This window comes from Coenobita brevimanus, chromosome 37 (genome assembly GCF_032717465.1).
Source record: "Coenobita brevimanus isolate Jiangsu-jjx chromosome 37, ASM3271746v2, whole genome shotgun sequence".
NCBI classification, from domain to species: Eukaryota; Metazoa; Arthropoda; class Malacostraca; order Decapoda; family Coenobitidae; genus Coenobita; species Coenobita brevimanus.
The window spans coordinates 9,030,910-9,050,677 of NC_136990.1; the positions used below are offsets into that span (position 1 = coordinate 9,030,910).

Below are 19,768 nucleotides of genomic sequence, written 5' to 3' on the forward strand. Positions count from 1 at the left end.
GATGCGAAGATGTATATTGGATGCAAGAGTTTATAGAGGTTGGGGGAGTGGACTTTCTGACCACTACTTGGTGGTGGCCAGAATTAGGATACAAGTAAGATGGAGGAATAGAAGAAGGGAAAGACGAGAGGAAGGAGTAGTTGCAAGGAGAGTGGAAAGGTTACAAGACGATGAGAAAAAGGCAGAGTATAAGAGAGAAGTGGAGGAACGATTGGGCAAATATGAATTGGAGCAGATGGGGGACGTGGAAGGTGTGTGCAGGATATTTACAGAAGAAATATGTGCAGCATGTGATGTGGTGTGTAGGAGGAAGAGAAGACGGAGGGGGGTGCAAGGAACAGCGTGGTGGACTGAAGAGGTGAGACAGGCTATGGCACAAAAGAAGAAAGCATACAATGAATGGATGAGAAGTAGGGGTGTGGAAGAAGTTGAGAGGCGGAAGAGAGAGATATATGTAGAAAGAAAGAGAGAGGTGAAAAGATTAGTAAGAGAGAGTAAGAAGAGAGTGGATGAGGAATTTGGAAGAAATTTGAGTGTAAAGTGGAGGGACTGTAAGAAGATGTTCTGGAAAGAGGTGAAGAGAGTAAGACAGGGTGGAAGTGAGGTTAGCAGGGGAGTGAAAGATAAAAATGGTAGATTACTAGTGGAGAAAGGAGAAAAAGTGAGCAGATGGAGAGAACACTTTAAGGAATTGTTGAACATAGAGGATGGAAGTAATGCGAGTATAAGTGGCTGGGGAATGGCTGGGAGAAGGAGGGAGGTGAGAAGACAGGAAGAAATCAGTAGGATAGAGGTTGTGGAAGCAATGAAGAAAGTTAAATTGGGGAAAGCCCCAGGAATTGATGGAGTGTGTGGTGAAATGCTGATGCATGGGGGAGAGATAGTAGTAGAATGGATGTGGAAGATGTGCAGATTGGCCTGGGAGGAAGGTAGAGTCCCGGAGGATTGGAAGTCAGGTATAATTATTCCCTTATACAAAGGAAAAGGAGGAAAAGAAGTGTGTGGTAATCATAGGAGCATTTGTCTTCTTAGTATAATAGGAAAAGTGTATGGTAGGATACTTATTGACAGAGTTAGAGAAAGAACAGAGGAATTAGTTGGAGAAGAACAGGGAGGCTTTAGGAAAGGAAGAGGTTGTGTAGATCAGATATTCATTCTTAGATCTGTAGTGGAAAAGTTTCTAGAGAAGGGAAAGAAGTTGTATGCGGCTTTCATGGATTTGGAGAAAGCATATGACAGGGTGGATAGACAAGGATTGTGGAAAGTATTAAGAATATATGGAGTAAATGGAAAGTTGTTGAATGCTGTGAAGAGTATGTATGATGGTGCTAAGGCTGCAGTACATGTGGATGGTGAACTAAGTGAATTTTTCTCTTTGGAGATTGGGTTGAAATAGGAATGTGTCATGTCTCCATGGTTGTTCAATCTGTTCATGGATGGGGTAATAAAAGAGGTACAAGGTAGGGTAGTGAATGTTGGAGTGGCCCTGGTGAGAGAGGATAGTGTTTGGAAACTCCCTGTACTGTTGTTTGCAGATGATACTGTGTTGTTGAGTGAAGACGAAGGGGAGCTGCAGGGCTTGGTGGATGAATTTGGGAGAGTGTGCACGGAACGGAATCTAAAGGTGAATGTAGGGAAGAGTAAAGTGATTGTCTTTGAGAGAGGTGGAGTCAGTGAATGTACGGCGAGGTTGGATGGTGAGGAATTGGAAAATGTGAGTACGTTTAAGTACTTGGGTAGTGTGATGAGTAAGGATGGAGGTTTGGAGGGTAAAGTGCTTGAAAGGGTACAGCAGGGAAGAAAGGTTGCTGGTTCTTTGAAAGCAGTGATAAGAAAGAGGGAAGTGAGCATGGAAGTGAAAAAGTTACTACATGACAGTATTGTGATACCAACTCTAACATATGGAAGTGAAGCTTGGACATTGTTGGAAGGACAAGAGTGAGAGCAGTGGAAATGAGTTATTTAAGAGGAGCCTGTGGAGTCACATGGAGAGACAGGCTGATGAATGAGGATATAAAGGAGCATTGTGGTGTGGATGTGGATGTGATAGGAAGTGTTATGAGGAACACACTGAGGTGGTTTGGCCATGTGGAGAGGATGGAGGGTGAAAGACTGACGAAGAGAGTGTATGTGAGTGAGATGGAGGGGGGAAGAGGGAGGGGAAGGCCGAGGATGAGATGGAGGGATGGTGTGGAGAGGTATATGAGAGAGGGGGGTGTGAGTTGGGAGCAGGGCAGTGAAATGGCGGGGGACAGGGCGACTTGGAGGCAATTTGTTTGTGGCCACCCGAAATGGGATTGAGGCGTCTGGCAATAGATAGATAGAGATATTGATGGCCCTGCCTTGGTTCAGCCTGCATGAGGTGAATGGAGGTTTCTTGATTAGGGTATGTACAGTACTGCCACCAAGGGAAGCAGGTTTATTATGTATCCTTAAATGTACTGAATTACGGTAATCTAGTCTCGGGTCTCTGCACCTTGAATGGTGTAAAATGGGATTGATTGATTTTTTTTTTTTTTTTTTTTTTTTTTTTTTTTAAGACAGTCCTTCCATTAAGTATCACTGGACACTGGCAGTAGACCTATGACTCTGTCAGCACAGGAGATCCATCCTAAATTGTCAGCATGTTTGTCTGTGTCTGGTAATACTCAAGGTAAAGTACTGTAGGTTATAGTAGAATCATTAGCTACCGCAGTTGGATTTTCAGCCCTTCAGCGAAATGGTTGACAGATGGACCCAACCTTTCAGTTGTGTGTGAAATATATCAATAAATGTAAATATCCCCCAAAGATGTGCAGATAGTTAAGCTTGTGAGGTGGGACCTGGATTCCTGGGGCTTGAATGCTGTGGGAATGATTGTGTGGACCATTTTACTAAGCATGCAGTTGATAGTTCTATCCCTTTTATGCTTCTCTTCCCTTCTTTCTGGACTTCATCCGTGGTGAGAAGAAAGGGTTGCTATGATGATGTTTGTGATAATGTCAGCTTTTGTAATTTCATCATCTGTGATTTTTTATCTTATGTTACTTCAGTGGATGTGGGGGTGGCCCTAATGAATGAGGGTGAGATTTGGAAGCTTCCGGTGTTGCTGTTTGCTGATGATACAGTATTGTTGAGTGAAGATGAATGGGAGTTGCAAGGTTTGGTGAATGAATTTGGGACAGTGTGTAGGAGGAGGAATCTGAAAGTTAATGTAAACAAAAGTAAAGTTATGGTGTTTGAGAGGAATGAAGTCACAGAGTGTGCAGTGAGGTTGGATGGTGAGGATATGGAGAATGTGAGTGCATTCAAGTACTTGGGTAGTGTGATGAGTAAGGATGGAACTTTGGGGGATGAAGTACGTGAAAGGGTACAGCAGGGAAGGAAGGTTGTTGGCACACTGAAAGCAGTGATGAGAAATAGGGAGGTGAGTATGGAAGTTAAGAAGTCACTGCATGATGGTATTGTGATCCCTACCCTGACGTATGGAAGCGAGGCGTGGACCTTGCAAGAGGGGAACAAGTCAAGAGTGAGAGCAGTGGAAATGAGTTACTTGAGAGGAGCATGTGGAGTGACATGGAGGGACAGGTTGACGAATGAAGAAGTGAAGGAACGTTGTGGGGTAGATGTGGATGTGGTTGAAAAGATTAGGAGAAATACACTGAGGTGGTTTGGACATGTGGAGAGGATGGAGAATGAAAGACTGACTAAGAGGGTGTATGTAGGTGAGGTGGAGGGAGGGAGAGGGAGGGGTAGACTGAGGATGAGGTGGAGGGATGGAGTTGAGAGGTATATGAGGGAGGGGGGGCTGAGTTGGGGGGAGGGGAGTCAAATGGTGGGTGACAGAGTGACTTGGAGGCGTTTTGTCTGCGGCCACCCTTTGCGGGATTAGGGCGTCGGGCTATAGATAGATAGACTTCATCCTTAAGTGGTAAAAGTGCCTAGGATAATTATAATACGGTAATACTGTACCCTTTAGTAAACATCATCATACCTTTTTGATCTACAACTCTCAGTGGTTGTTATGCAGCAACTTATTTTAACAATATTCTTATGAGATTCTTTGTGGAGCTTTCATCAGAAAAAGTACCGGTAATCAATGTTGGCACACCCTCTATTGCTCTTCATTTTTTTTTTTTTTTTTTTTTTTTTTTTTTCTGAGTATGATCTTGAACAGCCACACAATAACACTTGTTTACAAAAAAAAAAAAAAAATCTGAGGCAAGTATGTGAATAGGTGTTTTTGACTAATTTTGATATGCTTAATTCAAATTTCTAAACAGTTTTGCTCTGTCACCTCTAGTTTTTTTGCTTTTACATATCCATTTTTTTTATTATAATGCATATAATTATAATGTAATGAGTTTATTTCATATATTAAAATGGCATATTACAGAACGAAACAAAACAGACACAGAACACTGACAGAACTAAATATTACCATTACTTGGATATAAGCATATATACACACCATAGTACTACAGACAGTCAGAAATGAGTTTTTTTTGGATGAACTGGTATACTTTGCCTCCGGGATGTCGCTCAGGAGCATCCAGCAGAAGTCCCCCATCATGCTGGGGTTCCACTTGTTTTGGTAGTTGCTCTCCATCTTAGTAATATCTTGGTGGAACCTTTCCCCATGTTCGTCACTTACTGCTCCGAGGTTCTGGGGGAAGAAGTTGAGGTGGGAGTGGAGAAAGTGAATCTTGAGAGACATTTGGCACCCCATATCCGGATAAGCCTGCAACAACTTCTCGACACGCTCTTGGTAATCTAGTGCCTGTGTGTTACCAAGGAAGCCATGGCAGACTACCTTAAATGCTTCCCATGCTCTCAATTCCTTCAAGGTGAGCTTCCCCTCGAATACCTCATCCTTCAGCACCTCCCGGATCTGAGGTCCGACGAAGATGCCCTCCTGGAGCTTAGCAGAACTGAGAGTTGGGAACAGAGTGCACAGGTGTTGGAAGGCAGCGCCATCCTTCTCCATGGTCTTAACGAAATTCTTCATAAGGCCAAGCTTGATATGAAGAGGGGGAAGAAGCATTTTGTTCATATCCACCAGAGGATTTTCTTGGGAACTGTGTTTCCCAGGCATGAAAGTGCTCCTAGACCCCCAGTCCTTCTGCGTGTAGTGCTTGACATGTTTGAGCTTGTTGTGGTGCGCGTTTTAAACCAAGTTCCAAGAAAATAGGATGGTAAATGGATTTTTGACGAACATCTATATGTATGCATGTACATACATGTAAACACGTATATCTCAAAAACTAGAGGTGATGAGTGAAAACAGATTTCGAATCTGAAATCAGCACCCCAAAATTAGGTTAGAACACCTAATTTCATGCTTGCCTCAAATTTTTGTAAACCAGAGTAATCCATCCATCCATCCATCATGCAGTCCTACATTACCCCATGAGGAATGTATGAGCCCTGGACCATGCAAGTTGGTCCTGACATTTAAGATGAGAGTGACCAGCTTCACTCATCCCTGCGTGGTATTATGTGAGCAATAAACCCCAACCACCCCTTGGATAGAAACCTACACGGTTCCAATCCGATCGGAGTGCTTTAAGTATCCACTAAACCACCAGGCACCAAAATTTGGTTATATGGTTACCACCCAGCATAGTAAATGGTTTCCTGGTGTACAGGAAGCCATTTGGCTTGTCACTCAGTGTAGAGTCACTAGGCAGAAGGAAGAGGAAAGAATGAAGGAAAGGCAGAAGAGGGAGTGTAAAGTCATCCGGAGGCAGAAGGAAGAGGAAAGAATGAATGAAGGAAAGACAGATGAGGAAGGAAGAGAGGAAAGGGCAGACACCCAAAGCAGCTGTACACTGAGTGAGTGGATTGTAAGTGCCCCCACCTACCACACAATAAACACATACAAAATACAGTGTCATGTACATTTTGTTCAGGGACAGGGAAGTAATAATAGTTACAGATACTCCTTGAATCATGAAGAGCAGCTGATATGAGTGGGTATTGGAGGATGAAAGCCTTCTTTTTGCTAGCTTGGTGATGTGGCAATGTCACTGCCCACCACTTGTGCTGTAAATGGCCTCATAATTCCTAGGAGAGATGAGGAGATTGCACAGTATATGAAGCTTACTTTTTCTTATAAAGTTCCTAGTAAGATCAGAGGCCCATGCTTTGGATCTTTCCATGCCATATAGTTGTTGGACATTAGGTTATAATGATGATGAAGGAGCATAAAAAGACTGGTTCCTTCTCCTCCTCTTCCTCCTTCAGACCTCTTTTCCCATCTCAGGATGGGGTGAAATAACATCTGGAGAGCCAGAAACAAACTTCATAGAGGGTGAAACTAACCAAAATCTGCCAGATTGAATGGACCACACTCTTGTTTGCTTACTATTGAATTCCTCAGAATCCTGACTCCACTTCACAGGCATAAACATCCACACTTTTGCACTTGATACTACTTCTTAACCAGAGTCAGTCCAACAACTATCACTTCACTGGGAAGGAAGAGGTGTCAGACTCCTGTCATACACTCCTGCGTACAAAATTCTTCCAACCAGTTAGTTCCACTGTCAGTTCCTTAGCCTCATCATTATCCATACCCCACCTTTTCACATCTACCATACCTTCTTCTACCTTTAGACTGACTCAGGTATACTCTTTTCTTCACTCTGTTCACACTCTCCACATGACCATATCATCTAAGCACACTTATTAACTTTAGTATCCACAGACTTCCTGCTCCACAGTGGATGTAGGTGTACATAAGTAAGCAGCTTCATTTATGCAGTTTTACTGGCTTTTTCATTGCTATGGTCTGACAGATCTAAACTGGCGGCTATAGGGTGTGGCACGAACCTCAGTACAGTGTTACTACGTTTCCCAAACCCGCGATGTGAAATGGCTGTTGTATGTGTAAAAGGCAAAACAAATAAGATAAACACATATGCATACAATGTTAACGTGTGTATTATAATATGTGAAAGAACAGTAAACTTATTATGCATAAAATATTTAAACAGCAGTACAGAAACGTGGCATAAATATTTTACAATGTTGCTAAAAAAAATGTAGAAACTTTTATTGGCTTTTACCGTATTTCTGGGGTGGGTAATAATGTCACAATTATGATTATAAGATAATGCGCAGGAATATAAGTAAAAATATACCAATTTCTCAGTTAAAAAAAAATATATATATTAAACCCTCATGAGCGGCAACACTCACACCTTCCCAGTCTAACCCGGCCAGAGCTTCTTGGTTCACTTTCCTTTGTGTCCTTGACTCAGACAGGATGGCAACTCAACCAGCCCCCAATAATAAATATTTTTAAATATAATTAGATATTATAAAAACAGAATAAAGAAATGAAAGCATAAGTTTATAAGTCACTCATAAAAGAAACAAAATTCCCCAGGGTGATGCATATCTCCCCCCAGGAGAGAGGGGGGGGGGCATCGTGCTATGGAAAACATGGCAACACTGTACAGAGCTTCACGCCCCACCCTATCCGCCAGTTTAGATTTGTCAGACCATATTTAACCCTGCAATGCAATTACTTACTGTATTGGCCTATTCTTGCTACTTCAAGACAGTTTCATTTAGCACAGAAAAGGCCTCTTTTTATGAAGGGGTAACTGAAGTCTATTTTCAATTCCTCCAGCTCAAGTACTTTTTTCTGCATTGAGTAAAAGTATTGGGAAGAAGCAAGAAGTAAAAGGAAATCTGTTGTGTAGTAGAATGGAGCTAACAAAACTTGTGTGTTTTAAGGTACCGTATCATTTACAGCTATAGTTAATATTTTGGGTATTTGTTATACGGTACTCAGTTCTCCAGCAAATCTAATAGTACAGTACCCATTATTATTATTATTATTCCTCCAACTTGTGACAATAGACCATTGATATAATGAAATGACCTGAATAAGTGAAAAGTGTTATTGTACAAGACAAAGTTCTGTAGTAGCAGCTGTACTAACCATAGAATGCTAATATTACATTTTCAAACCTAACCCTTTCAGTCTGTTGGTATGCTTTCAGGTTGCAACTCATACCTGCACTGCAGTACAGTACTGTATACCTTCATGTCTTGGCACCAGTATAGCTTGACAGCTCCACTGCCACATTATACAAATGTTCCTCATTTTCCTCCCTGTCCTCTAAAAGGAGGATGGTGGAATGCAGGAGACAGGCACCTTCATCCTGCAGTCCACCAGGTTTATATTCAAATGAACCTGGGATCACAATGACAGCAACAGTGTTATGTTGTAGTAGAGTACCTAATAGGTCTGGAAAGGGACTAAGACTGGAATAGTGAGCCTACAAAGCATAGAAAGTCCTTGTTATGTGTTGCTTTTTGTATCCCCCTCCTTTTTTTTTTTTAATTATTAAAACAAATTACCTTACTTCACATTTGGGTGGGAGAAAAAGACAGGATGATGATGATGATGATAATTTTGCAATTAAATCCACAATAAATAATGTGAAGTTGTATATTATTTGTATAAAAATCCCCGTTTACAGCACCACTTACCACTATACAGTGCTCGTCAGAAGTATCGAGAGCCCTGCTTCCCTCCTATGAAACAAACCTTTGAACATTGAAAAAACATATAAATAATGCATTTTATTTACCTTTAGTGCTTCGTAGGGTATCCTTTACGCATCTTCACGGACCTGAGACGTCTTGGAAGTGAAAGGGCGAGGTTCCTGAGGTGCTGGAGGGGTATTTTGTCCCAGGACGAGTGGCGGCTTCCAGCTTAGGCAGAGAGCTCATGTCCTTCTCTTGGAGATTCTACTTTACGAGGTACCAGAGGTTTTCAATCGGGTTGAGGTCTGGGCTATTTCCTGGCCAGTCTTTCATGAATGATACCTCGCAGTCACGAAGCCAATTGGTGACCGATTTGGCCTTATGAGCAGGTGCACCGTCCTGCTGAAACACTCGTGCATCTGTTAGCTTGAAGGACTCTGGTAAATGATCACACAGAAGCTCCAGATAAACATCCTGATTCACTCTGCAGTTCTTGGGAAGCACAACAAGCTTCCCCAAACTTTTACCAGAAAAACAAACCCATACCATGAGTGAATCAGGATGTTTAACTGTGCTTTCAACGTAACGTGGGTCAAGTGGGTCACTACCTTTGCGCCGGTACACACTTGCTTCTCTGTTACAGGTAACACTAAACGTTGCCTCATCAGACCACAACACTGACAACCATTGCTCCTCACCACCATTCAACAAGACCGGGCTGATGGTGGTGGCGGTGAACTCATCACCCTGATACACAAATCCATCAACTTTGCAGATACCAGTGCACACACAAAGTCACTTCTCCCCCCACATGACACCACAACAGAAATACAATCAGTTAAAATACGCACTGGTAACAAATCACACATAACAATCGTTAACACACACATTCCACCCCAATCGTCCCCCACACTACCACACAATTACTCTCCACAGATACACCACATCATTAACATACCCAACATCATCCTGGGTGGTGATTTCAACGCCAAGTTGTCGGCCTGGCATGTCAACAACCCTGACACAGACAGAGGGCTGGTACTACAATCACAGACAGATCATCTTTTCATACTAAACAGTCTAGACCAACATACCCATATCCCACACCAAGCCCTCTTCCTCCCATTATCTCCAGACATCACCTTCTGCTCCCCAAACCTCGCCCCCACTACATCATGGAGAGTGGTCAAAACCCTAGGCTCTGATCACCTCCCAATCATCATCACTACCAAAACCAGAATCACCCTAGCTGGCCACAAACACACATACACTAATTATAAGAGAGCCAACTGGGAGGCCCATCACAAACATCAACACTGCTGTGCACACATTCAATACAATTATACAAAACGCAGACAAAAAACACATCCCTAGAGGCAACAGAAAGAGACACAACCCCAACTTCACACCAGAAATTCAAGACCTCATCAGACAACGGGACACATTGCGACACTCCCCAATACCCCATACACAAGACACCATACAACAAATACAAGAACTCAACACTGAGATAAACAATAAAATATCAGGGCAGCAAACACTAAACTGGAAAAATTACCTCCATACACTTGACCACAAAACAAACATCAGGAAACTCTACAAAACACTAAACAGCATCACACTTTCCAACAGCAACACCACACAATCACACGCTGCCATCACAACAACAGACACCATACCCTCAAACAAACAACAAGCAAACACTCTCATCAATCACTTTTCACAAGTCAGCCATCTAAATCCCCATCCCGAAGACCGACGTATCATCCGACGTAAGAGACAGTTCCCCACAGACTCTGCCTACGCACCTTTTACTTACAACCAGACAAAGCACATCATGAACAACCTCAAGCACTCATCTGCCTGTGGACCAGACAACGTAAGCAACATTCACCTTAAACACCTAGGACCACAAGGCATACAAACACTCGCCAACATATCAAACTACAGCTACTCACACAACATAATACCCAACATCTGGAAGCATGGCAATATCATCACTATCCCTAAACCCAACAAAGACCCCACATTACCCTTCTCACATCGCCCCATCACACTCCTCTGCACCCCCTCTGAAGTCACTGAACGACTGGTACTACAACTAGTCACACCTCACACTCCCCTAGTCCAGTCACAACATGGTTTTAGGCCACTACACTCCACAAACACCCTTCTTACAGACCTCACACAGAGAGTTTTTGATGGCATGAATTCAGCTAGGCCACCACACAGAACACTCCTAATCACACTAGACATTAGCAAAGCTTTTGATGCCATCCCCCACCAGAACCTCACAATCAAAATATTCAACACGAACATGCACAATAACACAAAAAGATGGCTGGCAAACTACTTAGCAGGCAGATGTGCACACGTAACATTTGCCAGTCAGTCTTCTAACATCAGAAACTTCACAAATGGCATCCCCCAAGGATCTGTTTTGTCCCCTACACTCTTTAACCTATACATGCATGACTTACCCACACCCCACACACCACAGATACACATGGCTTCCTATGCAGATGATATAACACTTACATGTACACACCAAAACGCAAACACAACTGCACACATCATTCAATCTTACCTCAACACACTACACGAATGGTTCACCACAAACAGGCTCAAAGTAGCCCCAGCCAAATCTACAGTGACTCTTCCCACAAACTGAACAGCAGAACACAGTCACATCCCACACCTCACCATAAACAACACTCCCCTACCACACACACACACACACACACACACACACACACACACACACACACACACACACACAAAATCCTTGGTGTAACATACAATACATCAGTGTCATTTAAACAACACATCACAAACATTAAAAATAAAATGACGCCAAGACTCAGTGCTTTGAGGTCACTTGCCCATACAACATTCGGACACAACAAAGAAACCACCACCACAGTATACAAACATTACATACGTTCAGTGATGAATTATGCAAGCCTGTGATGAATTATGCAAGCCTTGCCTGGACTTCTAACCTCACCAAAACACACTACAACACCTATAGACCATACAGAACAAGGCCCTAAAAATAATCACAGGCTGCACAGCTACTACACCCGCTGACCACCTGCATCAAGAAACCAAGGTCCTCAAAGTCAAGGATCACCTAGACATGAGAGGCACCCAGTTTCTTGCTGCAGGTGCTGCAGGCTCTGCAAACCGACAACATCCACTACAGTACTTGGCAGCACATCCACCCACACCAAGGAACATCGAAACAACACCCATCACACGATACCATACACAAATACTGTCCTCTCTCCTCCCTCGCCCACCTCAGACCAGCTTCCAGAAGCATATCCACACTCAGATCACTCGCCGCTCCATTCAGTCAAAGACAACACACAGCTGCATGCACAGCCTCCTGGCATCCACTCTTCTGAATCCTATCTTCCTCGTGAGGACAGGGTCCACCTGGCCAGGCTGAGATGTGGGCACCATCCAGCCCTCTTAAACTACCAGAAGAGGCTGGATGACTCCGTCACTGATGCCTGTCCAGGATACAACACAGCACCTCATACTATTAAGCACATTATGGAAGACTGCATTGCACACAATCACCTACGCCAACAACAGAACATACACTCTTTGAGAGCTCTGTGGGAAAGCCTGGTCTCTGCCGTGGCCTTCCTATGGGACTCGGGGCTTTTCGGCCAAACTGCCTAGGGAACAACTACTACTACTACTACTACTACCCCAGTTAAGGTATTTGTTAGCAAAGGCAAGCCTATGAAGTCGCTGGTAACGAGTGAGAAGAGGCTTTTGCACAGGCCTGTGACTTGTGTAACCAAGTTCCTGGACCCTGCGAGACACTGTGCGCACAGAAACCTCACCAAACACTTCCGGATTGCTCTCCTTTATTTTCCTTGTACTCACACGAGGATTAGACTCCACTGCATGTTTTAAAACATTAACAGACCTCGCGGAAGCTTTCCTAGGCCTACCAGACCACGGTTTCTTTGTGGGAACGTCACCACTGTTTTCCACTCGAAAACGCGCGCACCACCTATGCACTGTCGATCGAGCCACGCCAACCAATTCACTAATTTCCTTGATTTGGTGGCCTGCCTCCTTTAGAGCAATGATCTGGGATATGATTTCACTCGATAGTTCACGGGTAGGTGCCATAACAAAATGGTGAAAGCCAAAACACTGCGGAACACTCGGTAAAAAATGGCGCAAAAAGAGAGGGAGACGGCGGAGTTCCTCTCTCTCAGGCAGCCCTTAGGCAACTGAGGCAGGAACCAACCAGCGCGTAGGAAGGCCTCAGGGTACCGTGACGTCATGCTAGCGCCGCAAACTTCTGGCTCAATTTTTACTACCAAAAACGGGTGATTCTTTTTTGGCCATAAGTATTGCGCGCCCGGCCATAGACGCTTGATACTTATGACGAGCACTGTATAAAAATAGCACAGTAGTAACATTTTGGAACTAACCACAGATACAGTATATGTTGTTTTTCTGGTCCAAGTTCATCTGAAATATGAATCCAGTTGACTGCAGGCTTAAGTTGCCCTTCTCCATCAGCCCACCATTCTCCATTGGGGGATAGGAAAGTAGCTGAGGGATTTTGAATAACCAGGCAGTTGAGCCACTCTGTTATATCAGTGCCACCACAAGAAGGCATCCCTCTCCAGCACTGTTCCAGACATGTAAAAATACAATGTTGGAGTGACAGATAACTGTATGTAGGTCTTTGAATACACAATTTATATATATTGATGTGAGCTAACTCTTCTTGCAAGCTTACTTAAGCATGAACGGACCCACCGAGGGAAACACAAGCCAAATTACAAGTGTAAACTGTGTGGTCTTGAGTACACACAATCCTCACACCTCAAGACACACATGAATAATGTACATGGAGGTATGTTGGGATGCTTGCAGTGGTGATTATTTATGCATGTTTTTTACTGTGTTGTCTTCTGTTTCTTCAGTTTCACCATACTTTATCAGGTTATCCATCTGTTTTCTGTGTTGTCTTCTGTGCCTTTAGCTTCACTATACATTATCAAGTTATGCATATTTTTCCTGTGTTGTCTTCTTTGTCTTCAGCTTCACCAGACTTTATCAAGTTATGCATCTTTTTTTCTGTGTTGCCTTCTGTGTCTTTAGCTTCGCCATACTTTACCAACTTTCTCCACTCACTTGTCTTGCACCCCCTCTCCAGTTAGGTCCTTCTTTCTTACGTATGTATATTATCCACTTTGTTCTGAGTCACTCTCTTTTCCTACGTCCTTGAATTTCCGTTTCCATTTCTGTCCTTGCCACATTACCCTAATCCTTCCTCATGACATGACCTTACCCCGACTCATCTGCTTTCCTAAACCTTTTTAGATAACTCTTTGTCTAATTCTTTCATTTTCAGTGCAGTTTAACGTAAATGTATTTCATATTCATCTCAGCATTTTCATTTCCCTTTCCTCTCGTCTCTCACCATAGGACAGGTTCCTGGTTTTACTATAGTTTTTACACCATATTTTCAACCCTTATTGCCTGCTAAACTCTGTTGCATAGACTTCCACACACCTTTTTAATTTTTCTCATTCCGATTAAATTCTGTGGTTTATCTCAGCATCCAGACTTCTTAAGTTGACAAATGGGTTCCTAGGTATTTAAAATTTTTCATCCAGTTGTCTCTCATCTTGTACACTCATTTTCTTCCCTTTGATTTTGCCTGTTGAACTTCACATAAAATCAGCTTGCCTACTACACAGTTTTTTTTACTTCACAATTCATAACTAGTACAGTGAGCTGTTTGTAATGTCTAAAATGTTTTAATGGCACTGCTGGAATGCACATAGTATTAAACATGGGCCCCAGATGCCCAAATATTGCATGTGTAACTATTGCATAACTCTTTCTCATTGCATGAAGCATATGACTGTGCAATGGGCCAGTGCACACCCAAAGCCACTGACATCACTGCCAGGCCACTCACTCAGAACACTGCCAACCTTAGCTACATTAATGTGTTCTGAGGGCAGTCTTGTGTTCTTTCCACAGCTTCCTCTCAGCCACTCACCAGGTCTCCCTCAGAGTTGTCTAGCAGGACCTGCAAGGGCCTGACCCAGGAACAGAAGATTGAGATCACCAGGCGGTGTGAGGGTGGCAAGAAAAACAGATATCATACAAACCTCAGAGGGAACAAGTTGACTGTACACACCATTTACAAAACAAGGACAAAATTCTGACTTCTATGAAGGCATACAGTTACTCATCGATGGGAGGATTCGTGCGACAAATTGTGCACTCATAATGACAGAATGGTATCTGGCCGTTGAACTGTCATCCCTTCCTACTTGGGGTTAGGGAAACACCAACCCACAGGTTGAAAATTTTTGACAGTAATTGAAACCTCTGTAAAGGGACACCTACAGCCACAGTTTAACTATATGATTGCCTAAAAACTCTTTGTAGTGCCGCGGAACATCACCAGACATTAGGATGTACTTGTTTAAAGTTTATTTTTATATGATTGAATAACAGGTTGTTTTCATTCATTCATTGCCAGACGCCATGTATCCCAAACGGGGTGGCCAAGGGCTTAGAGTTAATTGTTTTACAGGGAGGGGCACTAATCCTCCACCAACCCCACTTGACACGTAGGGAGAACGTTATGCCAACAGCATCTGGTGTTCCCAGGCGGTCACCCATCCAAGTACTAACCAGACCCAACGTTGCTTAACTTTGCTGATCGGAGGGAAGCGGTGTACTCAACGTGGTATGGCCGTTGTTAAAATAATTTAAAAATACACCATAAAATAGTGCATTTTGAGATTGTTTACTATTTCATGAAAAAACAAAGCTGACGATAGTAAACCTGTGAATAAGGAGAGATGGCTGTGTTCATTACATGGAATGAGGTGTTCCCCTCAACTCACAACACATCAGATACCAAACACAGGTGGTGGCAGCATGGGAACTCTGGCAGAACCTTGATGCTTTTCATGGTATCTTTAGACTGGGTTTCTATGTTTATCTAGTGGAAGGAACTGAGGCATGCAAGGCTCCTGGGTGAACATGGCACTGTGGATGAAGCTGCTGCATCAGAGTTCCCATTAGTCCTGAAGGTGGTCATTGAGAATGGCAGCTACAGTAGTCACAAAATTTATAACCCGGGTTGGATAGCATTACTTTAGAAATTAATTTCAAGTGCTGTGTACATTACTAAAGAACATCAGCAAAAAAGAAGTTGCCCAATGGACAAGTCAAGAATTTGTATTATTTTCATAATTAGCGAGTCAGGCAGCCACAAGCTCAAGTGTGTAGTCATGCCTGATGTCAAACACCCTCTTGTTTTAAACATCATGGTATGGAGGATTCAGGAGTGCACTGATACGATTCAGGAGTGCACTGGTACCAAAACCAGAAGGGCTGACTGATGTAAACTGTGCCTGGATTGGTTTGACTGCCAATTTGTGCCAGTGGTTTGAAGAAAATGCAAGCAATTGAGGTTGCCTTTCAAAGTGCTATTGTTGGCAGACATCATCCATCGATATCCTACCTTCCTAGAGGATTGGCATGTGTGAAAGTGATATTCCCACCAACCATGGTGACATCTCTCATCCAACCCCTTGACCAAAAGATTGTAGTGACTTTTGAGATATATCAATGAACATTAAACGACCACTTGAGTAGCCTGCCTGACAACAAGCAAGAACTGATGGACATTCATTAAGGAAGACCTTCATGACAGAGATACCAGCAAACTTGATCCTGTGCAGAATGATGAACATGCTGAAAGTGTTAGAAATAATGATGAAAATGTTTTCACTGTCACCACAAATTTTCAGAACTGTACAGATGCAACTGTTTTCTGTGGAGGTCTGGGATAAGGTTAGTGACACCACAGTTAATCTCACATGGTGAGCTTTGGTACCCCTCTTCTGCACCTCGTACTTGCCAGCAGGGTTACAGTCCCCCAATACAGCTGCAGAAGAGATGCTTGCAGCTGCAAGGAGTCTGCCTGGTGGGGAGTTGATAAGAAAAGCCAAGGTGGCAAGTGAGGCATTGGCTGAGCTGGTGACTGTGGAAGCAGTTATGAAAATTATTTCGGTATAAAACCGTTTTAAATGTATAACCAAGAGTTTTTACATGCAGTGCATTATAAGGAATAACACTGAATGTAGTACACTTTTTGGCAGACCACCAGGGCTATGAGTGCAGACAGTGTAAGGTTGTGGTAATGTGTAAGTCATCCCTGCGGCGCCATGAGGCCACTGTACACGCACTGTCCACCAAGTTCACCTGCCCACACTGCAACAAAGGATTCAACAACTACCACAACTATGAAGGCAGGTTACATTATTGCAGAACTGTGATTTAACACTCAGGCTCCTAGTACTCATTGTCAGCAGAATAAAATCATCTATAGTTACCTGGGATTAAATACTAGAGTTGTCCTGTCATGAGAGAGTTGATGGTTATAGGCCTGTTTTTTCATTGGGTGAGGAGGCTTCTTAGCACCTCTTCCTTAGAGATTCATTTTTGTGATATGGATGGTTAATATCCTTTTGTATGATATTTATGCAGAGTTTGGCAATGTTAGGAGGATTTAGGTAACAGTAAGGTGTGATAAGCAAAATAAATCACTTAAGAAAAGGTGTTAGGGAGCTTCCTTAATGTAAGAATGGAGCCAATGTTTTCCCACCTGAGTTTCAGTAGTCAGTCTCAGGTGAATAAAATTGTTTGGTGTTAGCTACAGTAAAATACCAGGGTCATCCATACATGGGATAGTTAATGGTATTAGTATGAACACTCACAGGCTCCAGCACTCATTCCCAGCTGAATAAAAGAATTTCACATCAGCTGGAATACAGTACTAGAGTTGTTCCAGTTATGAGAGCGTTAAAGGATGATACTTCATTAAAATACCCCAGAATTGTACGTGAAAATCTGGATGCTATAACTGTGAGTTGAAGTGCAGATCGGAATTGGATTAACCAACCATTGTAGTTATTATGAAAGGTTTGGTTATTCTATAAAGGACTCTCTCTCTCTCTCTCTCTCTCTCTCTCTCTCTCTCTCTCTCAGAAACATAGGAGCCTGGGGCTTGTCTACTCAGTCCAGACATGGCAAGAATGACCAGTTGCTCTTTCCTGAACCTATGATATGTGCTTCAGTCAAACTTGGCATGGACAAGGTTTTGAGTAACAAGGCAGAGAACAGTGTATGCCTTGACTTTATGTTGTCTTTTCTAATACTCTGTTTTGCAATTAAGTTCATTGACATTGCAGAGAATTGCCCGTTGAAGTTTCATTGCTTCTAACCTAGTTTGACAGGTTCCCTTTACAGCACCAGTTGTTTGTAATAAGTTTCTTTTTTTAGTGCTTTTCCCTCACTTAGTATGATTATCCTTTCCAGTACTAAAAAGGACACCCAATTAAAAATCCTAGTATTTTACCATAGTGTTGGTCCTGGTACTTGAGGTTCAAGGGGGTTACAACACCTCACCTGGATGGTGTGGGTTTGTAACTCACATAACACCCTCTGGGATGATTATCTGGTTTAGAGTAACCTTTAATGCCTGAACTGACTAGCCTAGCCTTGGGTCTTTTCACTCCTGATGTGACAAAAAAAGGATTGGATGGTGGGTTGATGAGTGGTGTTTGTCTATCTATCTATCAATCTATCTATAGCCCGACGCCCTAATCCCGCAAAGGGTGGCCACAGACAAAACGCCTCCAAGTCGCTCTGTCACCCACCATTTGACTACCCTCCCCCCAACTCACCCCCCCCTCCCTCATATACCTCTCAACTCCATCCCTCCACCTCATCCTTGGTCTACCTCTCCCTCTCCCTCCTCCCACCTCACCCACATACACCCTCTTAGTCAGTCTTTCATTCTCCATTCTCTCCACATGTCCAAACCACCTCAGTGTATTCCTCCTAATCTTCTCAACCACATCCACCCCACAGCGTTCCTTCACTTCTTCATTCGTCAACCTGTCCCTCCACGTCACTCCACATGCTCCTCTCAAGTAACTCATTTCCACTGCTCTCACTCTTGACTTGTTTCCCTCTTGTAAGGTCCATGCCTCGCTTCCATACGTCAGGGTAGGGATCACAGTACTATCATGCAGTGACTTCTTAACTTCCATACTCACCTCCCTATTTCTCATCACTGCTCTCAGTGTACCAACAACCTTCCTTCCCTGCTGTACCCTTTCACGCACTTCATCCCCCAAAGTTCCATCCCTACTCATCACACTACCCAAGTACTTGAATGCACTCACATTCTCCATATCCTCACCATCCAACCTCACTGCACACTCTGTGACTTCATTCCTCTCAAACACCATAACTTTACTTTTGTTTACATTAACTTTCAGATTCCTCCTCCTACACACTGTCCCAAATTCATTCACCAAACCTTGCAACTCCCATTCATCTTCACTCGACAGCACTGTATCATCAGCAAACAGCAACACCGGAAGCTTCCAAATCTCACCCTCATTCATTAGAGCCACCCCCACATCCACTGCCCTACCCTGCACCTCCTTTACAACCCCATCCATGTATATATTAAACAGCCATGGAGACATCACACAACCCTGTTTCAGTCCCACATTGAGATCAAAGAACTCACTCAGCTCACCATCCACTCGCACCGTAACCCTAGCTCCCTCGTACATACTCTTCACAGCACTCAACAATTTCCCCTCCACTCCATATATTCTTAATACCTTCCACATACCTTGCCTATCTATTCTGTCATAAGCTTTCTCCATGTCCATGAAGGCAGCATACACTTTCCTTCCCTTCTCTAGATACTTCTCCACTAAACATCTTAGAACAAATAACTGATCTACACACCCTTTTCCCTTCCTAAATCCCCCTTGTTCTTCTCCAACTAGCTCCTCTGTCATATGCCTAACCCTATCAATGAGTATTCTACCATATATTTTACCAGTCACACTAAGTAGGCAAATACCCCTATGGTTACCACATTATCTCTCTCTCCTTTTCCTTTGTATAAAGGAACAATTATACCTGATTTCCAGTCCTCTGGAACCCTTCCCTCATCCCAAGCCAATCTACACAACTTCCATATCCACTCCACAACAATCTCACCCCCATACCTAAGCATTTCACCACACACTCCATCAATTCCTGGGGCCTTTCCCAACTTAATATTCTTCATCGCTTCCACTACTTCCGCCCTACTGATCTCTTCCTCCCTCCTCTCATCTCTTCTTCTCCCAGCCATTCCCCAACCACTTATACTCGCACTGCTCTCACTCTCCACATTCAA

General features: G+C 43.2%; 1 protein-coding gene and 1 non-coding gene across 2 annotated transcripts in view; one reads left to right on the forward strand and one right to left on the reverse strand.

Annotated features, from left to right (window-relative positions):
* LOC145396350 (uncharacterized) overlaps positions 1–19,768 on the forward strand; it is a 172,468-nt gene that overhangs the window by 34,890 nt on the left and 117,810 nt on the right. Inside the window, exons 4-5 of the mRNA XM_080269742.1 lie at positions 13,257–13,378; positions 16,659–16,808. Coding sequence (XP_080125868.1) covers positions 13,257–13,378; positions 16,659–16,808 — 272 coding nt within the window. The remainder of the gene's footprint in view (positions 1–13,256; positions 13,379–16,658; positions 16,809–19,768) is intronic.
* Positions 15,132–15,249, reverse strand: LOC145396421 (5S ribosomal RNA). Its single transcript, XR_013896779.1, has one exon. It is a non-coding gene; the product is annotated as a 5S ribosomal RNA (ribosomal RNA).